This window comes from Hemitrygon akajei, chromosome 24, assembly GCF_048418815.1.
Source record: "Hemitrygon akajei chromosome 24, sHemAka1.3, whole genome shotgun sequence".
NCBI lineage: Eukaryota > Metazoa > Chordata > Chondrichthyes > Myliobatiformes > Dasyatidae > Hemitrygon > Hemitrygon akajei.
In genome coordinates, this window is record NC_133147.1 from 22,067,865 (window position 1) to 22,092,908 (window position 25,044).

Here is a 25,044-nt window from a genome sequence, read left to right on the forward strand (position 1 = left end):
AATTGTAGTATTCGCTATTGTTTTCTTTGAAATAATCCACTCCATTGATCTTACCAGAAAAATTGGAAAACTATTTTCGGACTCTAAAAGGAAGTTCCACAGGTACTCGGTAATGATATATCTGTTACGTCAAATATATATATATATATACATATATTTGAGTTTCACATTCCAGTTATTGGCCATGTGTTAATTGTGATGAAACAAAATCAGATAACCCCTTCAGCAGTGTAAGGTATGGCTCACCGGGTGAACTTAGGAAATTCGCCGTTTTCCAGGCTCGCAAAACTGCCTCCAATGTTTCCCCCCACCCCCAATCACGGCGAAAGCAGCACTTAATTTTAGAGTTAATTCGTGGTACCAAAGCATTAATGGCAGCAGTGATCAGAATAAAAAACACAGTTACTACAGAACGGAAATAGCATTAGAAAACATTGACAACTCTCTGCGGGTTATCTCCTATCTGCGAGATGAAAAGCAGTTCAGATGGAATATGTCCGGGGTATTCTGATGATGAGCTGAATGTTCTTCCTTTCCCTCATATGTTGTTTGACCTTCTGGGAAATTCTGTTACTTTCCGTGATATTTCAATTTATATTATATATTTCCAACGCTCTTTTCAGCTCCAATGTATGGACTAAACGTAGGAACGTACTTGCGTTCTTTGTATGCAAACATGCAAATTAACCTATCTATTTTCAGCAGATCAATTGTATTTGTGTTCCAGCCGAGCTGCAGAGTCCACAGGTTTCCCTGAATCGGCCATTTGGTCAGTACCTACAGGGCCAGGATGCTGCTATCGAATGTACAGCCCCCAAGGTATATACGAACATCAGGTTCTCTCTCTACAAATCGGGTAGCGCCAACGTTATTACGTCGATTGGCCCAATCTCAAATTGGACTACGGTTCTGAAAGTTAGCCAAATGGACAGTAGCAAAGAAGGGTCTTACAGCTGTATTTACCAAACAGACATATCAGGCAGACATTACACGTCAGCTCGCAGTGAATGGCTCAACATAACTTTGACACGTAAGTGAATATTTTTACTCCATGACTATATGTTGATACAGTTATTTTTGTTTCTTGCTACGTAAATTTAAACGCACCTTTACTGTATTTCAAGATTCAAGTTTGTTTAATATTATCTGCAGTGCATAAGTTTAAACAATAACTTTATAATTGCTAGCCTGGATCGAAAAAAGCATGCAAAATCCAATAAGATAAAGAGAAACAATAAAATATATACACAAGATAGGGTATGTCCATAGATTAATTGTAATTCCATAAAGCGGCGCTAGGCACAATAGCGCCTGTACATAAGGTAGCACTGAAGCAGTAACAGTAAATGATAAAGTAATGTTGGTTAGGGTGGGAGGGGTTACAGTGGTGTGTTAGCGGGTGGAGGTGTTGATCAAAGCAACACGTACAACACGCTGGAGGAAATCAGCACGGGCAGTATCCGTGGAAACGAGCAGTCAACGTTTCGGGCCGACACCCTTCGTCAAGAGTGAAGAAGGAGGGGGCAGGGGCCCTATAAAGAAGGTGGGGTGTGTGTGAGAGAAAGCTGGTAGGTACCAGTTGAAAGACTAATGAGAGGAAAGATCAAGGGGTGGGGGAGGGGAAGCAGGGAGGGGATAAGCAGGAAAGATGAAGAAAAAATATAAGGGTAAAGCACTATGCGTAGTAGAAGAAGGCAGAATTATGAGAGATGTGACAGGCAGCTGGAGGAGTTGATCAGCCTTACTGCTTGGCGATGTAACTGCATTTGAGTCCGGTGGTCTTGGTTTGGATATTACTGTTAAAAAACTGTCTACGAGCAGCGTGGGTGGGATCCTTCATGATGTTGCTGGCCATTTTCCGGCACCTTTCCGCATATATATTCTTGTTGACGCCAAGGATCGTGCCGGCGATGCGTTGAGCTGATTTAACATTGCTATACAGCCTTTCTGTCCGGTAGAATGCAGTTACACAGAAACACAGTATTTGGAGACTTATTTTAAAATTTTGATACCAGAGGCTTGTTCCCATCTAATATGATTGTTGCCACTTAAATTCTGCAAATCTTAAATGCAGCAACAATAATTTTGCCGTCAAACTCTACTTCTTTATTAGCCGTGTTGTAGTTTCAAATAAGTTTAACAACTATTTGAGGGCAGAACTCTTTAGCGTGCTTTCTCAATTTACAATATGAGAAATACACGTAAAGAGAGCAGATACTCGAATTCTGAGCCAAAAAAAAAAAAACAACAAACAAACTTACAACAACACACGCTAAAAACTGGTGGAACACCGCAGGCCAGGCAACATCTATAAGGAGAAGCAGTGTCGACGTTTCGGGCCGAGACCCTTCGTCAGGACGAAGGACCCTCTTGACGAAGGGTCTCGGCCGGAAACGTCGACAGTGCTTCTCCTTATAGATGCTGCCTGGTCTGCTGTTTTCCACCAGCATTTTGTGTGTGTTGTTTTAATTTCCAGCATCAGCCGATTTCCTTGTGTTTGCTAAACAAACTTACAATATGTTGGAGAAACACAATGAGTCTAGCAACATTTGTTGAAGGAAATAAATGCCTACATTTCAGGTAGGAATTCAGGAGCTTCAAAATATAGAGAATACACACTCACCACTCAGTCTAATGTCAGTTTGTCGCTATGACCTTATACAGTGATTATTTTTCATTACAGCCTTCGAAATGTGATAACAGGCGTCGCGACAAATAGTTATACTTACTTAAGCTCATCACCCTTAGAGGGGTAGCAACTCGGCAGAGTCCTCTGCCCCGGGCCTGTCTTTTAATTTGACTCCAGGTGGTACTCATCTTCAAATATCCTTTCTCTCCTAAGGATGCTGAATTTTAAAGTTACTGTTGGCGTTTTTGAAGCTCTGGATTTTTACGGGATGGGTTTGTTAGCTTGATGCCCAACCCTACTCGATTCACGTCTAAGCTTGGGACCATATATTGGGGAGATATAAATATTTAAAATGAGTGTAACAAGAGTGTTGTAAATTTTAATCATTGTTGGCTTTGTGAGCATTGTCAAAAAGCGCATAGTTCCACTGTTGATTTTGTCACATTTTCAGGCAAACCAGAGGGTGCGAAGCTCACCCTGACGACAATGTTTGGTTTGTACGTCCAAGGAAAAAGTGTTCGAATCACCTGCATTGCTCCCGAGTATTATACGACACGTATGTTTCGCTTAATTAAGGATGGCAAGGATACAGGAATGGACTGGGTACCCACGCAATGGGCAAACCATGGCGCTGAGTTCCGAATTGCGAACGTCACCGTGACTGATAGCGGAAACTATACCTGCATTTATGAAACAGAAATAAACGGCAGGGTGTTCAACTCCAGCTACAGTAACTTCGTGGCGATAGATGTTGCGGGTGAGCGGAAAATTTCAAGCAATTTTATTGGGATTCTGCATTTGATTATGACTCAAATAGTTGCAATGCCTTCTACTTCTGGGGAAGGATATGGGTGCTGCAGTCTAATGAATTACGGTCAAATTGGTGAAAACAAACCTGATATGAAGCTCGAAAGATAGCCTACTTCAGTCTGAAATCGGGCGATTTAGAATGAACGTACTGTTAAGTTGTATATCATAGTGGAGCTGCTATGGCTTTATGCAGAGTGGACTCGTAACTGGATGATCATTCTGTACCATCATGTTTGATACTTAATACAAACATTTCAAAGAATGGAAAATGGATATCAAATTGGATTGTCATGGTTATGACTCAAACTAGAAAAAAAAAACATTAATATTTATAATAGCAGTTTTATTTTGATTCCAGATTTCAGAATCCTCACACATTTTTCCATCATATTAAGAGATATACTTTCATTATTCATTGTCAAAAAAGAGAAGTCGGCTACCTAATCTCTGCACAAGAGAGCTTTCGTTGTTCATTACAAGATAGTTACAGTTGGATTCAATAAAATATGAAAAATGATAGAACGGTGAGTCAATAGAATGAATGCCAACGCACTTGAATAAAACAAGATTTTTATTATATACTTCTGTTTAACAGAACGAGTAGAAATCCGGCTGCTAAACGGAAGTCATGCTTGCTCAGGTAGAGTGGAAGTATTGAACAACAAAATGTGGGGTACCGTCTGCGATGACCAATGGCAAGTTGAAGATGCCCATATTGTCTGCAGAGAGCTTGGATGCGGGCACGCTATATCAGCAAAGAGTAACGCGTATTTCGGCAAAGGGACGGGTCCTATAATCCTGGACGATTTGAACTGCCAAGGGACGGAATTGTTTCTTTGGCAATGTCCTTCTCGCCATTGGGGCCAACATAACTGTAACCACAATGAGGACGCTGGTGTAATTTGTTCAGGTAAGGAACAAAACACCTCAACGTTTCATCCTGTTGAAGTGTTTGAATGGTTGAAACTAATTATCCTTCAAAGTTTCAAGTGTTGCACATATAATCAATTTGTCAGTATCTCCAGTAGATCTTTTGTGTTTTTGTGTGTTTTCCCCCTAGCCATCAGTATGTGATATTGTGGTTGCCAAGTGCTCTTGTTTGTTTTCATGCTCTACTCCGGCCCCTGTGTTGCTGAGTTCCCCGCCTCTCACCTGTTTTATCATTATTACGTATTTTCCTGCTACGTTTGTCTCATTGTGCTCCACCTATCATCTGCTTCTGTTTATTGCTGAGTGTATTTTAGTCCTGTGTTTTTACCTGTTTGTTGCCAGATTGTGCCAGTGAGTTTTGTTGAGCCTTTACAGCATTCATATCTGAACTCTGTTAGTCCGAATAGCGACTCTACCAGTTTCCCGATTCTGATTTTTGGGCTTACCTGGAATTTTTGATCTCCGCTTGAACTTTGACGCCGACTTTGTTGCCCTTTTGGATTTGCTACTCAGGAAATACAACAGTACGCACAGTACTTGGTTTGCGATTGGTTCACTGCTTCAGCGTCCTGACTGTGCAATCTGGCCAGAATGGATCCACAGACCCCGGGCGTCTGAGAGCTGTCCTGGAACAACAGAGAGTGCAGCTCGGGAGACACCAGAACCAGCTGGAATCCGTGTTCAGGGCAGTGGAGTCGCTTTCTGCCAATGCAGCTGACCTTGTGGCCCAGACACAGTCACTCCAGCTGCCCTAGAGCGTCATCAACATTCTCCGCATTTCCTCTTGCTCCTCCTGTCCAAGAGCCTTTACTGCTTCCTCCACAAAAGTACCCAGGTGAGACCGGTTCCTGCCGCTCTTTTCCCTCCCAGTGCACCCTCATTTTTGATTAACAACCGACAGCCTTTCCGACTGATTGAGCCAAGGTGTTTTACGTCATCACTCAACTGTCCGGTCGGGCGAGAGAATGGGGAACAGCCGGCTGGAGATAGGCTCGCCTTTCTGAATCAGTTTTCATTTATTTTCTGAGGAGTTCAGAAAAGTGTTTGATCGCTCCAAACATGCAAGAGACGCTGACCATGAAATGTTGCTCATGCACCAGGGGTTGCAGATCTACGTCAGATAACGCCACAGAGTTCCGACCCCGAGCCACCTCTAGCGGCTGGAACTCGGAGGCACAATACGACACCTTCCTGAATGGCCTTTCCGAAGACATCAAAGATGAATTGGGCACTCAGGACCTTCCTGCCACCTTTGAAACCCTAGTGGATTTCGCCTTCCGCATTGATGTTCGCCTTCAGCAGCGCCGTAGAGGGAAGGGTTTCGGAGCGTCCCTGGGGGCATTGGGTGAGTTCCAAGCTCCTCGTCAGTCTACTGTGCCCTGCTGTTCGCCCCCAAGAGCAATTCTAGTTCCAGAGCCTGAAGCTATGAAGGTTGACTATACTCGCCTGACACCGAATGACTGATAAAGAAGAATAAGCATCCGTTCCTGACTGTACTTTGGCCAACCAGACCACTTCATCTCCAACTGCCCAGTAAAAGCCAAGTGCTCAGAAGTAGGATGAGGAGTACTGGTAAGCGTGACCCCTGTCCAGCGCCCCTCGACGCCATTCACTCTCATACCTGCTTCTCTGGAGTGGGGCGTCCAACGGCAAGCAGTCTCCATCTTGATTTATTCCGGTGCGGAGGGGTGTTTTATCGATTCCGGTTTGGCTGCCCAGTGTGAATAACCCACGTCTTCTCTCCAGTCACCATTGCTGGACAACGCCTTGAACGGTCAGAGATTCGCTAACATCACTCATGTCATGGCCCCGGCGAGTCTTAGTTTATCTGGCAACCATCATGAACAGTTAACCCTTTATGTTATTGACTCTCCTCAAGTTCCCATTGTCCTGGGCCATCCATGGTTAAATAGAACCACCCCATTGAATGGCTCAGTAGCAAGACAGTAGGCTGGAGCCCATTTTGTCACTCCCATTGCCTCCGTCATGCTCAGGTCCCCTTGTCACCAATCCCAGATCTCCCCCTGGAACTTAGGGACCTTAATGCCATCCATCCTGAATACATGGACCTCAAATCTGTGTTTAGCAAGTCGCGGGCCATTTCCCTACCGCCTCGTCGTCCGACCGATTTTGTGCCATTGACCTCTTGCCTGGCACATATCCCACAAGCGGCCCCCTGTCCGTACCTGAAACAGAAGCCCTGAGTAACTAAATTTAAGAGTCTCTAGCTGCACACATCATCTGGCCGTCTTACTCCGCTGCTGCCTCCGGCCAAGGCGGTGTCCGAATGGCCCAAACCTTCGACTCGTCGGGAGTTACGACGCCTCTCATTATATTGGCTGCACCACTCACTGCTCTTACTTCACCTACTGTCAGACTCTACTTGTCCCCTGCTGCTGAAAAACCGTTCTCTGACCTGAAGGAACATTTCACCTCTACCTCATCCTGATTCAACCCGACATCGACCGGCAGATCATTTTGGAGGTCGATCCGTTTGATATTGGTATAGGAACTGTTCTCTCTCAACACTTGGCCAAGGATGAAAAGGTACACCTAAAGAACCATAGAACATTATAGCACAGTAAAGGCCCTTCAACCCTCCATGTTGTGCCGACTCCTATAATCCTTTAAAAAAAGTACTAAACCCACACTATCGCATAAACCTCTATTTTTCTTTCATCCATGGGCCTGTCCAAGAGGCTCTTAAATACCCCAAATGTTTTAGCCTGCACCATCATCCCTGACAAGTCATTCCAGGCATTCACAACCCTCTGTGTAAAAAACCTACTCCTGATGTCTCCCCTAAACTTCCCGCCCTTAATTTTGTATATATGCCCTTTTGTGTTTACTATTGGTGCCCTGGGAAACAGGTACTGACTAGTCACCCTATCTATGCCTCTCATAATCTTGTAGACCTCTATGAAGTCCCATCTCATTCTTCTATTCTCCAAAGAGAAAAGTACCAGCTCTGCTAACCTTGCTTCATATGACTTGTTCTCTAAACCAGGCAACATCCTGGTAAATCTCCTCTGCACCCTCTCCATAGCTTCCACATCCTTCCTATAATGAGGTGATCAGAAATGAACACAATACTCTACGTGCGGTCTCACCAGAGATTTGTAGAGTTGCAATATGAACTCTCTACTCTTGAACTCAATACCCCTGTTAATGAAGCCGAGCATCCCACAGGCCTTCTTACCTACCCTATCAACCTGCGCAGCGACCTTGAGGGATGTATGGATTTTAATCCCAAGGTCCCTTTGTTCATCCACACCATTAATCTTGTACTCAGTCTTCTGGTTTGTCCTTCCAAAATGCATCACCTCACACTTGTCCGGATTGAATTCCATCTGCCATTTTTCTGCCCAACTCTGCAGCCTGTCTATATCCTCTTGTAACCTTCGACAACTTGCAGCTCCATCCACAACTCCTCCAATCTTCGTGTCATCCGCAAACTTACTCACTCATCCTTCCGCCACACATCCAGGACCTTCATCCACCCTTGCGCCTTCATCTCTCACCGCCTCACTCCCACAGAGCGGAATTACGATGTCGGGAAACGGGAGCTGCTGACTGTGAGCTAGCCCTTGAGGTGTGGAGGCATTGGTTGGAGGCAGCAAAGGTGCCATTGATAGTCTGGACTGACCACAAGAATCTGGAATATATCCGTACGGCCAAGTGTCTGAACTCCTGTCAAGCTCGTTGGTCTCTGCGTTTCTCAGGATTCAATTTTACTCTGTTCTTCTGCCCCAATTCCAAGAATAGAAAGCCTGATGCCCTCTCCTGTAGATTTCTTCACACTGAGACCCCTGAGACACCAGAGGGCATCCTCACTGTCTCGTGGGTGCAGCGCAATGGGACATAATGCAAGCTGCTCAACAGAGCGAGGTAGCCCCTAGTCAATGCGCCACGTACCGTGTTTATGTTCCCATCTCCGTCCGCTCACAGGTATTGCAGTGAGCACAGTTTTGCCTGTTATCCTGTTACCCTGGAATGAAGCGTACTGAGTCCTTCATCAGTCGGCGGTTCTGGTGGCCCTCCATGGAAGCTGACATTTGCAATTTTGTCTCAATCTGATCGGCCTGTGCTCAAGGCAAGAACTCTAACCAGTCACCTGCCGGTCTGTTACAACACCTGTCTACAGTGGCATGCAAAATCTGGGCACACTTGGTCAAAATTTCTGTTACTGTGAATAGCTAAGCGAGTAAAATATTACCTGATTTCCAAAAGGCATAAAGTTAAAGATGACGCATTTCATTAATATTTTAAGCAGGCTTACTTTTTAAAAAAATTTCCATATTTTACATTTTCAAAATAACAAAAAAAAAAGAAAAAGGGTCCGAAGCAAAGGTTTGGGCATCCTGCATGGCTAGTACTTAGTAACACCCCCTTTGGCAAGTAACACAGCTTGTAAACGCTTTCTGTAGCCAGCCAAGAGTCTTTCCATTCTTTTTGGGGGGATTTTCGTCCATTCATCTTTGCAAAAGGCTTCTAGTTCTGTAAGATTCTTGGGCCGTCTTGCATGCACTGCTCTTGTGGAGTCTATCTACAGTTTTTTCATGATGGTCCGTGGTCGAGGGACCGTGACGGCCATGGAAAAACCTTCAGACTGTGCCTCTTGAGGTAGTCCACTGTGGATTCTGTGGTGTGCTTAGGATCATTATCCTGTTGTAGAAGCGATCCTCGTTTCATCTTCAGCTTTTTTACAGGCGGTGTGATGTTTGCTTCCAGAATAGATCCACCCCCGTGATCTTGTTGAAGAGGTGTTCTTTTCATGAAATTCTGCACCCTTTTTTTCTCCAAACATACCTTTGCTCATTGCGGCCAAAAAGTTCTATTTCAACTTCATCAGTTTACAGGACTTGTTTCCAAAATACATCTGGCTTGTTTAGATGTTCCTTTGCAAACATCTGACTCTGTAATTTGTGGTGAAGACCAAGGAAATGTTTTTTTCAGATGACTCTTCCATGAAGGTCATATTTGTGCAGGTGTCGCTGCACAGTAAAACAGTGCACCACCACTCCAGAGTCTGCTAAATCTTCCTGAAGGTCTTTTGCAGTCGAACGGGGCGTTTGATTTGCCTTTCTAGGAATCATGCGAGCAGTTCTTTTGGAGAGTTTTCTTGGTCTGCCAGACCTCAACTTGACCTCCACCCATCCTTTTGACTGCCATTTCTTAGTTACATTACCAACTGAGGAAACGGTTAATTGAAAACGCTTTACTATCTACTTGTAGCCTTCTCCTGCTTTGTGGGCCTCATTTATTTTAATTTTCAGGGTGCTAGGTCGCTGCTTATAGAAGCCCATGGCTTCCGATTGTTGGGACAAGGTTTGAGGAGTCAGGTTATTTATAAAGCTTTGAAATTTGCATCACCTGGCTTTTCCTAATGATGACTGTGAACAAGCCATAGCCCTGACAGGCTAATTAAGGTGTGAAAACATTTGTAAAAGTTATCTGAGAGCTCAAATGTCTTGGGGTGCCAAAACCTTTGCATGGTGCACTTACATTTTTTCACTCTAAAATTGTACAAATCAAAAATAATACACTAATCGTGCTTAAGTGCTGAAAAAATATGTTTTATCTTTATGACTTTTGGAGATAATCTCATCTTCCTCAAGCGGCAGGGGTTCAGATTTCTGGATCATTGGGACCTCTTATGGGGAAGATGTGATCTGTACAAAAAGGACGTGTTGCACTTGAATCCCTGGGGACCAATATCCTACCGGGGAGGTTTTCTAAGACTTCTGGGGAGATTTCAAACTAGAATGGTTGGGAATGGGAACCGAACTGAAAAGACTGGGTTGAGGAGGTTGACTCAGAAATAGAGAAATCTTGTAGACAGTGTGTGAGGGAGGATAGGTAGGTGAAAGAGAAGGGACGCGCTCAGACTGAAAGTTTGAGAGGCATCTATTTTAACGCAAAGAGTGTTGTGAACAATGCAGAAGAGCTTAAAGCGAGGATCAGTACTTGTAGATATGATGTCGTGGCCATTACAGAGACCTGGATGGCCCAGGGAGAAGAATGGTTACTACAAGTGCCGCGATTAAATGTTTCAGAAAGGACAAGCAGGGAGGCAAAAGAGGTGGGGGCGTGACACTGTTGATCAGATATAGTTTCACAGTTGTAGAAAAGGCGGACGCCATGGAGGGATTATCTACGGAGTCTCTGTGGGTGGAGGTTAGGATCAGGAAGGGGTCAGTAACTTTACTGGGTGTTATTAATAGGCCGCCTAATAGTAACAGGGATATAGAGGAACAGATAAGGAAACAGATCCTGGAAAGGTGTAGTAATAATAATAATAGAGTTGTCGTGATAGGAGATTTTAATTTCCCAAATATCGATTGGCAAGGGGTTTAGATGGAAGGGGTCTGTTAGGTGTGTTCAGGAAGGTTTCTTGACACAGTATGCAGATAGCTTACAAGAGGAGCGGCGGTACTTTATTTGGTATTGGGAAATGATCCTGGTTAGGCGTCAGATCTCTCAGTGGGAAAGAATTTTGGAGATAGTGCTCATAATTCTAACTCCTTTACAATAGCATTGGAGAGAGACAGCAACAGACAAGTTAGAAAAGCGTTTAATTGGATTAAGGGGAATTATGAGGCTATCAGGCGGGAAATTGGGGGCTTAAATTGGAAACAGATTCTGTATAGGTATGTTCCAATGGGACAGGGAAGTTATGGTAGGGTACAAGAACCGTGGTGTGCAAAGGCTGTAATAAATCTAGTCAAGAAGAAAGGAAAATCTTACAAAAGGTTCAGAGAGCTAGGTAATGTTCGAAATCTAGAAGATAATAAGGATAATGGGAACGAGTTTAAGAAGGAAATTAGGAGAGTCAGGAGGGGCCATGAGAAGACCTTGGCGGGCAGGATTAAGGTAAACCTCAATTCATTCTACAAGTATGTGAAGGGAAAGAGGATAAGACGTGAAAGTATAGGATCTATCAAGTGTGACAGTGGGAAAGTGTGTATGGAACTGGGGAAAATTGCAGAGGTACTTAATGAATACTTTACTTCAATATTCACCTTGGCAAAGGATCTTAGTGATTGTAGTGCTGACTTGCAGCAGACCGAAACGTTTAGGCATACAGATATTAAGAAAAAGGATGTGCTGGAGCTTTTGGAAAGCATCAAGTTGGATATATCGTCGGGACCGGACGAAATGTACCTCAGCCTACTGTGAGAGGCGAGGGAGGAGATTGCTGAGCCTCTGACGATTATCTTTACATCATCAATGAGGACGGGAGAGGTTCCGGAGGATTGGAGGGTTGCAGAAGTTTTTCCTTTATTCAAGAGAGGGTGTAGACATAGCTCAGGAAATTATAGACCAGTGAATCTTACATCAGTGGTTGGTAAGTAGATGGAAAAGATCCTGACAGGCAGGATTTATGAACATTTGGAGAGGTATCATATGAGTATGAAATGTCAGCATGGCTTTGTCAAGGGCACGTCGTGCCTTACAAGCCTCATTGAATTTTTTGAGGATGTGACTAAACACATTGATGAAGGAAGAGCAGTAGATGTAGTGCATATGGATTTCTGTAAGGCATTTGTTACGATGCACTATGCAAGGCATTGAGAAAGTAAGCAGGCTTTAGATTCAAGGAGACATTGCTTTGTGGACCCAGAACTGGTTTGCCCACAGAAGACAAAATGTGGTTGTAGACGGGTCATATTCTGCATGGAAGTCGGGCACCTGTGGAGTGCTTCAAGGATCTGTTCTGGGACCCTTACTCTTCATGATTTTTATAAATGATCTGAATAAGGAAGTGGAGGAATGGTTTCGTAAGTTTGCTGATGATACAAAGATTGGAGGTGCTGTGGATACTGTGGAGGGCTGTCAGAGGTTACAGCGAGGCATTGATAGGATGCAAAACTGGGCTGAGAAGTGGCAGATGGAATGTAACCTAGATATGTGTGAAGTGCTTCATTTTGGCAGGTCAAATATGATGGCAGAATATAGTATTAATGGTAAGACTCTTGGCAGTGTGGAGGATCAGTGGGATCTTGGGGTCTGAGTCCATAGGACGCTCAAAACAGCTGGGCAGGTTGACTCAGTGGTTAAGAAGGCATCCGGTGTATTGACCTTCATCAATCGTGCAATTGAATTTGGGAGCCGAAAGGTAATGTTGCAACTATATAGGACCCTGGTCAGACCCCACTTGGAGTACTATGCTTAGTTCTGGTCGCCTCACTACAGGATGGATGTGGGCGCAGAGGAGATTTACAAGGATGTTGCCTGGATTTGGGAGCATACCTTATGAGAATAGGTTGAGTTAACTCGGTCTTTTCTCCTTGGAGCGACGGAGGATGAGAGTTGATGTGATAGAGGTGCATACGGTGATGAGAGGCATTGATCGTGTGAAGAGTCAGAGGCTTTTTCCCAGGGCTGAAATGGTTGCCATAAGAGAACACAGGATTAAGGTGCTGGGGAGTAGGTTCAGCTTACTCAGAGAGTGGTGAGTGCGTGAAATGGGCTGCCGGCAAGGGTGGTGGAGGGTTATACGATAGGGGCTTTTAAGAGACTTTTGGATAGGTCCATGGAGCTTAGGAAAATAGAAGGCTATGTGCAAGTTTAGTATTTTCTAAGATAGAGACATCTTCGGCACAATTTTATGGGCCGAAGGACCTGTATTGTGCTGTAGGTTATCTATGTTTCTACTCAGTTAACTATTCACAGTAACAGAAATTTTGACGAGGGTTGCCCAAAGTTTTGCATGCCACTGTATTCCCAAGAGAGGCTGGTCCCACATTGCATTGGACTTTCGCACCGGTCATCCTGCCGCATCAGATGGTGACACCACCATTCTCACAGTAGTTGCTTGTTTCTCCAAGTCTGTACATTTCATTCCTTTACATAAACTCCCCTCTGCCAAAGAATCAGCGAAATTACGAGTACTGCATTTTTTTTTAAAATTCCATAGTTTATCTGTAGTTGTTGTGTCAGATATGGAATCTCAATTCGCATTCAATTTCTGGAAGTGATTCTGTAATCTTCTGGGTGTCTCTGGGAGTCTGTCTTCAGGATTCCACCCAGAGACTAATGGCCATACCGTGCGGGCCAACCAACAGCTAGAGGCAGTACTACGAAGTCTGGTCTCCCAGAACCCCTCTGTGTGGAGTCAACAGCTACCCTGGACCGCGTACACCATGAACTCTCATTCGTCCTGATTCACCGGTCTGTCCCCTTTCGAGTGCTGCCTTGGTTACCAATTTCCAGTGTTCCCTGCCCAGGAGGAGGAGGTCGGCTTTCCATCTGCCGAGGCATTCATCCGCCGTTGTCAGCGTACGTGGAGGAGCGCTCGCTACGCCCTTCACCGTGCCTCTACTAGCATCAAGCGTCAAGCTTACAACCATCGTTCCACGTTTCCACCACGGACAGCGCATGTGGCTTTCAGCCCGAGACCTCTCACTCAAGGTAGATTCCCGCAAGCTCAGCTTCCGCTTCGTCGGCCCCTTTCTCACTGCTAAAGTCATCGGCCCTGTTGCTGTCCGAGAGGGGGAGAGAGGGTGCGAGGGAGAGAGATTGAGAGAGGAGCAGAAGAGGGAGAGGGAGAGACGTAGAGAGAGGGACAGAGAGAGATAGAGACGGAGAGATAGCAAGAGGGAGAAGGAGAGAGGGAGAGGAACAGGGAAAGACTGACTTATGCCGGGCCATCGCAAATGAAATTCAGATCTGATAAATTCACAAGGAAAATGTCAGACTACATCATACCTTTCTGAAAAAGAGGCAGTGTGACGGATATATTTTTCTCCTGATTGCATTGTTCCCCATATCGACATTACATTACATAACATAAATTAACATACATCACAATCCAAGTTCGTGACAAAGAAAAAAATAAACGAGTTGCTGGCGAAGCCCAGTGGGTCAGACAATATTTTCAGAGAGAAGCACAGATTCGATATTTTGTGCAACAGTGTGCAATAGACAAAGCGGTAAAGTAACTCAGCATCGCTGGAGGGAATTGCAGTCAACGTTTCGAAACCCATGTACTGGAGTAAAAAAGAATCATATAGCTATTGATCAGAAAAGACAAAAGGTTGTGCAGTGCTGGTCAGCGATGGGCGTATCCAGTTGCAGGACAGGAAGTGATTGGAAAATCGACTCTGGCAGGAAAAAAACGCTGAAGTTAGGCATAAATGTTGGGCGGTATAAATAGTGGTAGAAACGTGGTAGAATATGGTGTGGAAGTAAGATGAAAAAGAATTAATAAAGACGGATCCAGTAGGAATGAGAGCAGAGCGGGAAAAGCACAATTTTTAAAATCTTGTAAGTAATGGGCAGGTGTAGTATGCACCTGCGCGTGTGGTCGGGGGATGGAGATTATTCGCTGGAGAAACTGGAAAGCAGGACATATCTGACAGGGCCTATGTAGGTCAGGTGGATAGAACTGAGGATGGAATGGAGAAGGTGTGAAGTTACAAGGAAATTGCGAAGTCAAAATCCGCACAATCGTTTTTTTTTATTTGTATTGCTATCGATTTATATTGTTGCATGTACAAAGGTACAAAGAAAAAGTTGCCTTGCATTCTCTTGGTACAGATTAGTTCATTGCATCGTGCTCCGAGCTAGAATAAGTTAAATATAATAAAAACATTGAATGAAGTATAAAAGCTACAGAGAAAATGCAGTACAGATAAACAATAAAGTGGAAGATCATAATGATGTAGTTTGTGAGGTCAACTAACTATTTTATATTTCAAGTGATCCCATCAAGCAACTGACAATGGCGGGATATATGCCGCACTTGATCCTAGTTGTACGTGCTTCTACTCAAATGGAGAGGGGAGACGATAGGACATACACAGATGCTCGTGTCTTTGATTGTGCTTGTTGCTTCACTGATGAAACAATAAGATTGGGTACAGCCAATAGAGGGGAGGATTGCTTCCCTAATAGACCGATCTTTGCCTAAATCATTCCAGTTTCTTGCGGTCACTTGGAGATCATTTCCATATGAACAGATAAAGGTAGTGGTACATATTGGTATCAATGACAGAGGTAGGAAAAGAGAGAAGGTCCTGAATACAGACTACAGAGAGTTAGAAAGGAAGTTGAGAAGTAGGACGTCAAAGTTAGCAACCTCCAGACTACTGCATGTGACACACGACAGGGATTATAGGAATAGAGTGAGGTGGAGGATAAATGCGCGGCTCAGGGATTTGAGCAGGGGGAGATATTCAGATTTCTGGATCATTGGAAAAACGTTTGGGGCAGGTATGACCTGTACAAAAAGGACGGGTTGAATATCCTGGTGGGGAGGTTTGCTAAGGCTATTGGGGAAAACTTAAACTAGAACTGCTGGGGGGGGGGGGGGGGAGGGTGGAGGGTGGAAACCGAACTGAAGAGAAGGAGGAAGATGAATTTGGCTCACAAATAGAGAAAGCTTGGAGACAGTGCGAGATGGAGGATGGGCAAGTGATAGAAAAGAGAAACGCACCGAACGATGGTTTGAGATGTGTTTACTTTAATACTAGGAGTATAATGAACAAAGCGGATCAGCTTCGAGCGTGGATCAGTACTTGGAGCTATGATGTTGTGGCCATTACAGAGACTTGGATGGCTCAGGGGCAGAAATAGTGACTGAGCGTGCCAGGCTTTAGATGTTTCAGAAAGGAGAGGAAGGGAGGCAAAATACTTGGGTGCGTGGGACTGTTGATCAGAGATAGCGTCACGGCTGCATAAAAGGAGGAAGCCATGAAGCGATCGTCTACTGGACTCTATGGGTGCAAGTTAGAAACAGGAATGTGTCAATAACTCTCTGGGTGTTTTTATTTACCATCCAATAGCTAAAGGAGCAAATAAGGAGGCAGCTTCTGGAAAGTTGCAATAATAACAGTGTTGTTGTGGTGGGAGAATTTAATTTCCCAGATATTGATTGGCATCTCTACAGAGCCAGCGGTTTAGATGGTGTCGAGGTAGTTAGGAGTCTTCAGGGAGGTATTCCTGACACAGTATTTAGATAAGCTTACAAGAGTAGAGGTTGTACTTGTTCTCGTATTGTGAAATTAACCTGGTCAGTTTCAGGTTTCTCAATGGGAGAGCAGTTAAGAGATAGTGATCACAATTCTCTCTCTTTCACCAGAGAATTGGAGGGGAAAAGGTACAGACAAGTTAGGAGAATTTTTAATTGGAGTAAGGGGAAATATGATGCTATCAGGAAGGAACTTGGCAGCATAAATTCGGAACAGATGTTCTCAGGGAAATATACGGAAGAAGTGTGGCAAATGTTCGCAGGATATTTCAGTGGCGGTTTGCAGAGGTACTTTGCAATGAGTCAAGGGAAGGATGGTAGGGTTCAGGAACCATGGTGGACAAAGGCTGTTGAAAATCAGTCAAGCAGAAAAGAGAAGCTTACAAAAGATTCAAAAAAACTAAGTCATGATAGAGATCTAGGATTATAAGGCTAGCGGAAAGGAGCTTAAGAATGAAATTACGATAGCCAGAATGGGTCAGGAGAAGGCTTTGGCGAGCAGTATTAAAGAAAATCCGAAGGCATTCGAAAAGTATGTGAAGAGTAAAGCGATATGACATAGGAAAATAGGACCAAACAAGTGTGGCATTGGAAATGTGTGTACGGAACCGGAGGAGATAGCAGAGGTAATTAATCAAAACTTTGCTTCAGTATTCACGATGGAAAAGGATTTCAGCGATTGTAGGTATGTCTTACAGAGGATTGAAAAACTTAAGCATATAGATATTGAGAAAGAGTTATTGCTGGAGCTTTTGCAAAACATCAAGTTGGAAAAATCTCCGCGACCGGAGGAGATGTGCCCCAGGCTGCTATGGTAGGCGAGGGAGGAGATTGCTGAGGGTCTTCTAATGATCTTTGCATTATCAATGGAGACGGGAGAGGTTCCGATGGATTGGAGGGCTTCAGATGTTGTTCCCTTATTCAAGAAAAGAACTAGAGATAGCCCAGGAAATTACATACCAGCGAGTCTTACTTCGGAGTTTAGTATATTGATGGAAAGGATCTTGAGAGGCTGGATTTATAAACACTTTAAAAGCATAATAAGAATAGAAATAGTCAGCATGGCTTTGTCAAAGGCCTTACGAGCCTGATTGATTTTTTTTGAGAATGTGACTAAACGGGTTAATGAAGGTAGAGCAGTAGATGTAGTGTATATGTATTTCAGCACGGCATTTGATACCATGCAAGGTTTATTGAGAAAGTCAGGAGGCATAGGATCCAGGGGCAAATTTCTTTGTAGATCCAGAATTGTCTTGCCCACAGCAGGTAAAGAGTGGTTGCAGACGGAAGTCGGTATACCAGTGGTACGCCTCAGGGATCTGTTCTGGGACCCCTTCTTTTAGTGATTCTTATATATGACCTGAATGACGAAGTCGAGAGATGGGTTAGTAAATCTGCCAATGACATAAAGGTTGAGGGTGTTGTGAATAGTGTGGGGGACTGTCCGAGGTTACAGAGGGACATCAATAGGATACAAAACTGTTGTGAGAATTGACAAATGGATTTCAACCCAGAGTAGTGTGAGATGGTTCATTTTGGTAGGTTATATATGATGTCAGAATATAGTATTAATGGTCATACCTTTGGGAAAGTGGAGGAGCAGAGGGATCTTGGGTTCTGAGTCCATAGGACACTCAAAGCTGCTGCGCAGTTTGTCTCTGTTGTTAAGGAGCCATACGGTGCATTGGCCTTCATCAACCATGGGATTGAGTTTAAGAGCCAAGAGTTAATGTTTCAGCTATATAGGACCCTTCTCAGACCCCACTTGGATTATTGTGCTCGATTCTCGGCGCCTCACTACAGGAAGGATGTGGAGACCATAGAAAGGGTACTGAGGAGATTTACAAGGATGTTTCCTGGATTGGGGAACATGCCTTATGAAAATAGGTTGAGGAAACTCGGCCTTTTCCCCTTGGAGCGACGGAGGATGAGAGGTGACCAGATAGAAGTGTAGAAGATGATGTGAGACATTAATCGTGTGGATAGTCAGAGGTTTTTATTTTACCATGGCTGTAACGGCTATCATGAGTGGGCACAGTTTTAAGGTGCATGGAAGTAAGTACAGAGGAGATGTCAGGAATAAGTTTTTTTTACGCAGAGAATGCTGAGTGCGTGAAATAGGCTGCCAGGGATGGTGGAGACGGCGGATGTGATAGGCTCTTTTGAGACTGCTGGATGGGTACACGGAGCTTATGAAAATGGAGGACAATGGGTAACCCTAGATAATACCTAGGGCCTGTATTCCGCTGTAGATTTTCTATGTTTCTATATCAAGCCGTGATACATCCATATAGAACGCTTTCTATGGGGGCAATAATTTAAAAAAGAACACGATGTTGATTCTGTCGTCAAATTGGTAAGCATCTGACTCGTAAAAGTTTGACCTGGGCCCAGGAAAGATGCTGAGACATGTTGACAACCAGGAGCATCAAACTGCTTACCACTACTGACCCATCGATGAGAACTGGTGTGTTTGTTTTCTCATCTACCTTTCAATGACTTGGTCTTGCCGACGTAGGAAAAAAACAGATGGTTGCGTTATCAGTCAACCAGGAAATGTACAGTATCCTATTGATTAAATCCGATGTTAGTAGAACTGACAAATTGCTGAATTTCCATCATACAACAGCAACCTATTTCCAATAACATGATGAATCATTTTCCGTCAATATTCTCCAGGTCCAAAGCCGAGATTGTCGTTGACTCCAGACTATGATGTTTTTGAAAAAGGGGAGTCCGTCACATTCAAATGTACAATACAGAAACATAATACAAGCAAAAGATTGGAATTTTTAAGGAACAGCGTTTACCTATCTCACGTGCAACTGACTCCCGAGGACGTCTCTGCGACGTTTCACATCGAAGAGATTGGAGAGGATAATGAAGGATTCTATTCGTGTCGATATACATACTTAACGGGAGACCAGTGGATTGTGTCATCAGCAAGTGACCCATTGAAACTAACATTATCAGGTGAGATTGGCAGTTCTTCTGAAAAAAAAAAACATCTTGACGATATCTCCATACGTGACTATACATACTATGATATCACGTCTACCGTGACTTTAACTCTTTCTTTCCTGTCACTTGAAAAGTAGCATTCCTTTTTCCGTACAGAATATTCTCAAGGGACACCTTTATTAAATACCTGTCCTCTCTACCCCTTCTTGATCGCACTGTGGACATGTTTGGTAACAGACTGTCTACTTGCATACTTTATAAACCTACTGATTCTCACTGCTATCTTGACCACAATTCTTCCCAACTTATTAATTGTAAAAATGTCATTCACTTTTTCAGTTTCTCCGTCTCCGCCTCACCTGTTCCCAGGATTAGTTTTTCCTTTTCTGAACTTCTGAGATATCCTCGTTCATCAAATAACCTATTTTACCTTCCTTAACCATTAACTCTGCCATAATCCGGATCTCCTTCTTTCCTCTGACATCGGCCCTCATCCAAACGTCCCGCCGCCTTAGGGATAAAGCTCCTCTTGACGTTCACCTTCACCACATGAGCGCCAGGCCGTATAGAAGTCATAATTCTTAGTAACTTCCGCCACCTTCAGGGGGATTCCATCACCAAATGCATCGTTACCCCAAACTCCGCCACCACTCTTCGCAATCCGCATGTATTGCACTCTCTGTGATCCCCTTGTAATCCGTTACTCTTCACTGATATCCCTCCTGGCTCTTAACTCTGCAAGCGGTACGTTCACGTTCACTTCCTCCCTAACTATCTAGAAGTGGTAATATTTTATGGTTGCCCACGCCCACACTTTTTTCCTCTTGGACGTGCAATATTGCCTGTAGACTATCTAGTCATCTTTGTGGTAGCGGATTCACTTGTGTTAAACTGGTGTTTGAACCACAACTAAATAAGACCATTGGCCTTAAATGAACTAATCGTTGTTTTGCTTTCTAAATGCAACACATGATTAAACACACCTGACAATAACTTTTCTCCCAGTTAACGATATGTTTTAATGGCGATTAATAAACAAGAAACAAAAGGATTCACGACATAGTTTCAAACAAGGCACTCATTACCTGTTTTGTTGAACAACTGCCATATCATACGACTTGCAATTACTTCATCCAGCGAGTTCAAACAGTGAATCATTTTGTTCCGTTGTGTTTACAAATTGCCTGCTCTGAATAAACCTGGGTCAAAGGATCGTCAGTCCCTAACTCGCGGTCCTCTATATTAGTTGCTATCCGGAGATATTGCTCTTCGTCATCCTATGATGGGTTTTTTAATCCATGTTTTCTTTTCGTCTCTCTATTCTCCAATTGCTTGCCACACAAGACCGAAGTCATAGTTAAAACATATAAGACCTGAAACATTGTTCTTCCAGTCAAGTCCTCCTCTCACACAAATTCCTCGTTACATTGGAATTGATACACATCAGACACAGTCTATACCTTCCCCCCAGTTCGTCCAACTGCTCACATTTTCTGGGCCTACAGCATACAATGCCAGTTTAGCGTTCCCGGCTGGCACAACTTAATTGGAATAATACAGTGGACAATTTCAACCTCTCTGCAGCCACAACGTAGGACCAGGTGACCATCATCTGCTAACGAGAATGGTCCGGATAACAGGTAGTAGAACCACTGCCCCCCAGCGTTAGAGAGCAAGTATAAATCTTGGTCTCTCTCTGCTACTGACGATGTAGCTTACACATTTTCGCGGTGTCATTGTGGAGTTCCTCCAGTAGCTCCAGGTTCTAACTAGGAACATAGGCCGAATAATTAAAAAAAAAGACTATCGTGAATGATTTGTGATGGTCGGCTCGAACTCAATGAGTTGAAAAAACCGCATCCGCGACAAATTTCCCTTAGACAGTCGACATTTGAAATCGAACCCCTTCATCTCCAGAGTGAAGTACACGATCAGCTTTAATAAAACAGTGCATGTATCCTACTAAGCCACGTATTTGAATGGCATGGAGAAATACCAGAATAACCAGTCCCATCCAATCATTAACATTGTGAAAATGTGAACATGACTTAAATTTCCACGCACGTAATGTCATCCAAGATGCTGTTTGCAGAACTACAAACCTTCAACTCACCACGTCTCTCTTCTTTCTCCAGATACACCTTTACCCAGAAGACGAAATTCGGCAGGTACTCATTCAATTTTTAAACATAAGTCTAGTTATTCAATTTCGTATTATTTTGTATACCAGTACTCTGTTAGGAAGTCTGTTTGATAGGTTCTGAATCAAAAAATGGCATGAACCTCACAAAAATAAATTGTCCATTCCACTGTGGCTGCTCAACGTTAATTTCAAATTATACGAAACCAAATCTTCCATCTGGACTTTTCGAAAGGGATGATTTTGCATTGATGTCTTGATGATTTTGCATATGTTGCTTTTATCATAGATTTCAGTTGGTTTTAAATGGTTAATTGATCTTCTGCAATGCAAGTATTTATTCTCCATCCTTGAGTACTTATGCGAAGGTGTTCTTCAGCGGCCTAGTTGAATGCTGTTGAGTGGTTGAACGGTAGAATATTCTGCTCAGTACTGTCGTGGAGGGAATACCAGAAATTAAATGTAGCGAGGGAAAAGGACTGGCAATACAGTTTCAAGTCAAGCTCAGTTGTCCAGTCAGGGATATCTATACGTGGTCTCTTATGGTTCGACGTCACAGCTTCATGAGGTGTTGGATGAATCTTGGCAATGAATTGCAGTACATTTTGTGAATGGCGCATAATGACCTCTAGTGGAGGGAAACATACATTTGTTTTACAGAGGAATAACTAAAGTGTGCTGCCATATTCTAGGTGAAGTCAAGTTTATAGACTCTTTTGGGTCCGCGATGTTCAGTCCTGTGGAGAGTGTACCCATTGCATGCAAAGGCGGAGTTCATTGTCGCAAGTACAAGTGCACTGTTGCCATTAATAACTAACTTGCAGCAGCAACATCGGCACGCACCATATGATACACAACATTCACAGAATATAAGGTTTAAATTATATACATTTTATATAGAAAAGAAATTAATTATGAGAAAAAGGAAACGAAGTTCGTGGAACATGGTCAGAACAGTCAGTGTGTTGTTATCCAGGAGTAATAAATTGGGTTGTGCATATTAGTTTAAGTGCCGAGTTGTTGATGGAAGTAATTGTTCCTAAACCTAATAGTTTGCGATTAGGCTTCTGAACCTACTGGCCAATGGTTGAAGTGAGAAGATAACATGTCCAAGATGGTGGGGATATTTGACCATAGGACGTTGTCTTTTTAATGCAGCGACTCTTGACGTTGGGAAGGGATGTTCTGGGAAGAACCTATTTTTCTCCCCGGTTTATTAAGTTACTGCACAATCGGATCGCCGTGGCAGAGGAGAATACGTCCAGAATTGAAGGCCGGATACTGAAATGCAGCTGTTAACAGTCGTCGCTGCGAGCACCGGGGTAGCATCTTACGAGCCGCGGTCCAGAGAAAGCAACCAGACTGTGGGCAGTGGGAGTGGCCAAAACCAGGATTTTGACTATGGATAGCATACAGTTATGGATTACCATTTGAACTGTAGGGGCCGTGTCACTCACTGAGGGACATATTTTCTTTATTACAAACCACTTTATTAAGTTGTTCTGTTAAGAAATGTCAAATGTAAACACCAAGACGTCAATGTTCCGATAGCTGTGAGATAGTCATGTTATTCACTAGATAGTATTGGTAATCCAACACCTTTGTGCGAGAAATTACCAATGCTCGGCATTGATGGGGCTTGGATGTTACTTGTCACTGACCAGACAGTATTTGAATATTGCTTGGTGTTCTTGATATTTCATTCTGCATTGAGTGTGCATATGGTTCCCCATATTCATCGAACGACAAGCATCCATGATTCTGTTCAATCATCTACACATCCATTAATCGATGCATCCATCCGTTAATTCGTGTTGCATCCTTCCAAAATCTGTCCTTTCATCCGGAAGTTCACGTGTTCGTAGCTCCATTCCCCCATCCATCCCATCCATCCACCATCATCCATTTCTCCACCCATCCATGCAACCCACCGGTACGCGCATTTACAGACACGTCCATTCACTCGTCCATCCTTCCACCTGTCCATTTATGCACCCGTCCAAACGTCCACGTACTTTCATATCGGCTGTTCTATATATCAATTCATTGTCACGATCTATCCACTCATGCAATTTCCCAACCATCCACACAACCACGCATTAATGAATCGATCTATTTTTCCATCATTGTGTACGATTATATGTTGCAAACCTTCCTTACCCTTTTAGTCCTGGTAGAATGTCTTGAACCGAAACGAGATTCTACACTTTTTTCCTCCAGATGTGTTATGTGAGAATGCAGCAATATTCAATATACATTGGAAGTTATCATTGTTTTTTAATCGTAAATTTTCAATGTTTTTTATAGGTTCCTCTGGTCGGAAAGGAATCATTGGTTTCTCTGTAGCCGTCATAATTTCAATTGTGATTGGAGTATTTGTAGTAAATCGTTATAGAAGAGCTGGATATATTTGGGATAGAAAAGGTAAGAATTGCGTATTTCCTGAAGACATAATGTTTAAATGAGAAGTTTCATTTTCTCCTTAAATTCAAATGGAAGATTCAAGATTGTTTAATATCACTTCCAGCACATAAGTTTGAAGGGGAACAAAATGTCGGCATGGTGACGATGTACGATCCTATTACAAATCGGGGCGTCGGAATTCTGAGTCAATTCCGACGTCACCTGGAAGGGTTCTGTACGTGATCCCCGTGGAATGCGAGTGTTCTCCCTGTGTGCTCCCAATGCTCAAACACCGAGCTCTTAGTAGGTCAATCGGTTATTGCAATTTGTCCCGTGATTAGGTCAGAGTTAAATCAGCGATCGGGGTTGTCAGGGCCTATTCCGAGCCGTATCTATAAATAAATCAAAATAAAAATAATTTTACAGGATTCGTTGCAGCAGAAAAAAATAACACAATAATATAAAGAACGCATGCATAAAAACACACACAGCAAAATATAAATACACACGAGAGCTTATATCGCGTGCATGGCCTTATTGATAAAAGATGATTCTGACCTGAAATGATAAAGTAGTGGTGGGGTGGGTAAAGGTGTTAATCAAACATTGTGCAGTCAATAAAATAAAAGACAGGTTACATGCCCAGATAACAAGGAGCAATGCGTTTAGTTTATCCTTTAAATTAAAAACAATCACAAAACAGGACTTTAAGTGGAAGGTCACGCGCTATAATTTTGTTACGTATCGTATTACTGTAGAATTATTTCAGGACAACAGGGTTCAACGCTGCTCGAGAGATCAGGTAATTCCTGTGATTTAGGATAGAAACATAGAAATACAGAAAACCTACAGCACAATACAGACCTTTCGGCCCACAAAGCTGTGCCGAACGTGTCCTTACCTTTGAAATTACACAGTGTTACCCATAGCCCTCTATTTTGCGAAGCTCCATGTACCTATCCAGGAGTCTCTTAAAATACCCTATCGTTTCCGCGTCCACCACCGTCGCCGGCAGTCCATTCCACGCACGCACCACTCTCTCCGTAAAAAAAAACAAACAAAAAAACTACCCCTAACATCTCTTCTGTACCTACCTCCAAGCACATTAAACCTGAGCGCTCTCGTGCTAGCCATTTCAGCTCTGGGAAAAAAGATTCTGACTATCCACGCGATCAATGCCTCTCAAACACCTCTATC

At 43.4% G+C, this 25,044-nt stretch overlaps 1 protein-coding gene across 3 annotated transcripts in view; it reads left to right on the plus strand.

The window, feature by feature from the left end:
* The window catches only part of LOC140715956 (scavenger receptor cysteine-rich domain-containing protein DMBT1-like), an 80,285-nt gene that overhangs the window by 49,137 nt on the left and 6,104 nt on the right, over nucleotides 1-25,044 (plus strand). For all 3 annotated transcript variants that reach the window (XM_073028553.1, XM_073028555.1, XM_073028554.1), the window contains exons 13-18: nucleotides 728-1,030; nucleotides 3,081-3,386; nucleotides 4,035-4,349; nucleotides 19,023-19,316; nucleotides 21,440-21,472; nucleotides 23,752-23,868. In XM_073028553.1, the coding sequence (XP_072884654.1) occupies nucleotides 728-1,030; nucleotides 3,081-3,386; nucleotides 4,035-4,349; nucleotides 19,023-19,316; nucleotides 21,440-21,472; nucleotides 23,752-23,868 (1,368 nt within the window). The remainder of the gene's footprint in view (nucleotides 1-727; nucleotides 1,031-3,080; nucleotides 3,387-4,034; nucleotides 4,350-19,022; nucleotides 19,317-21,439; nucleotides 21,473-23,751; nucleotides 23,869-25,044) is intronic.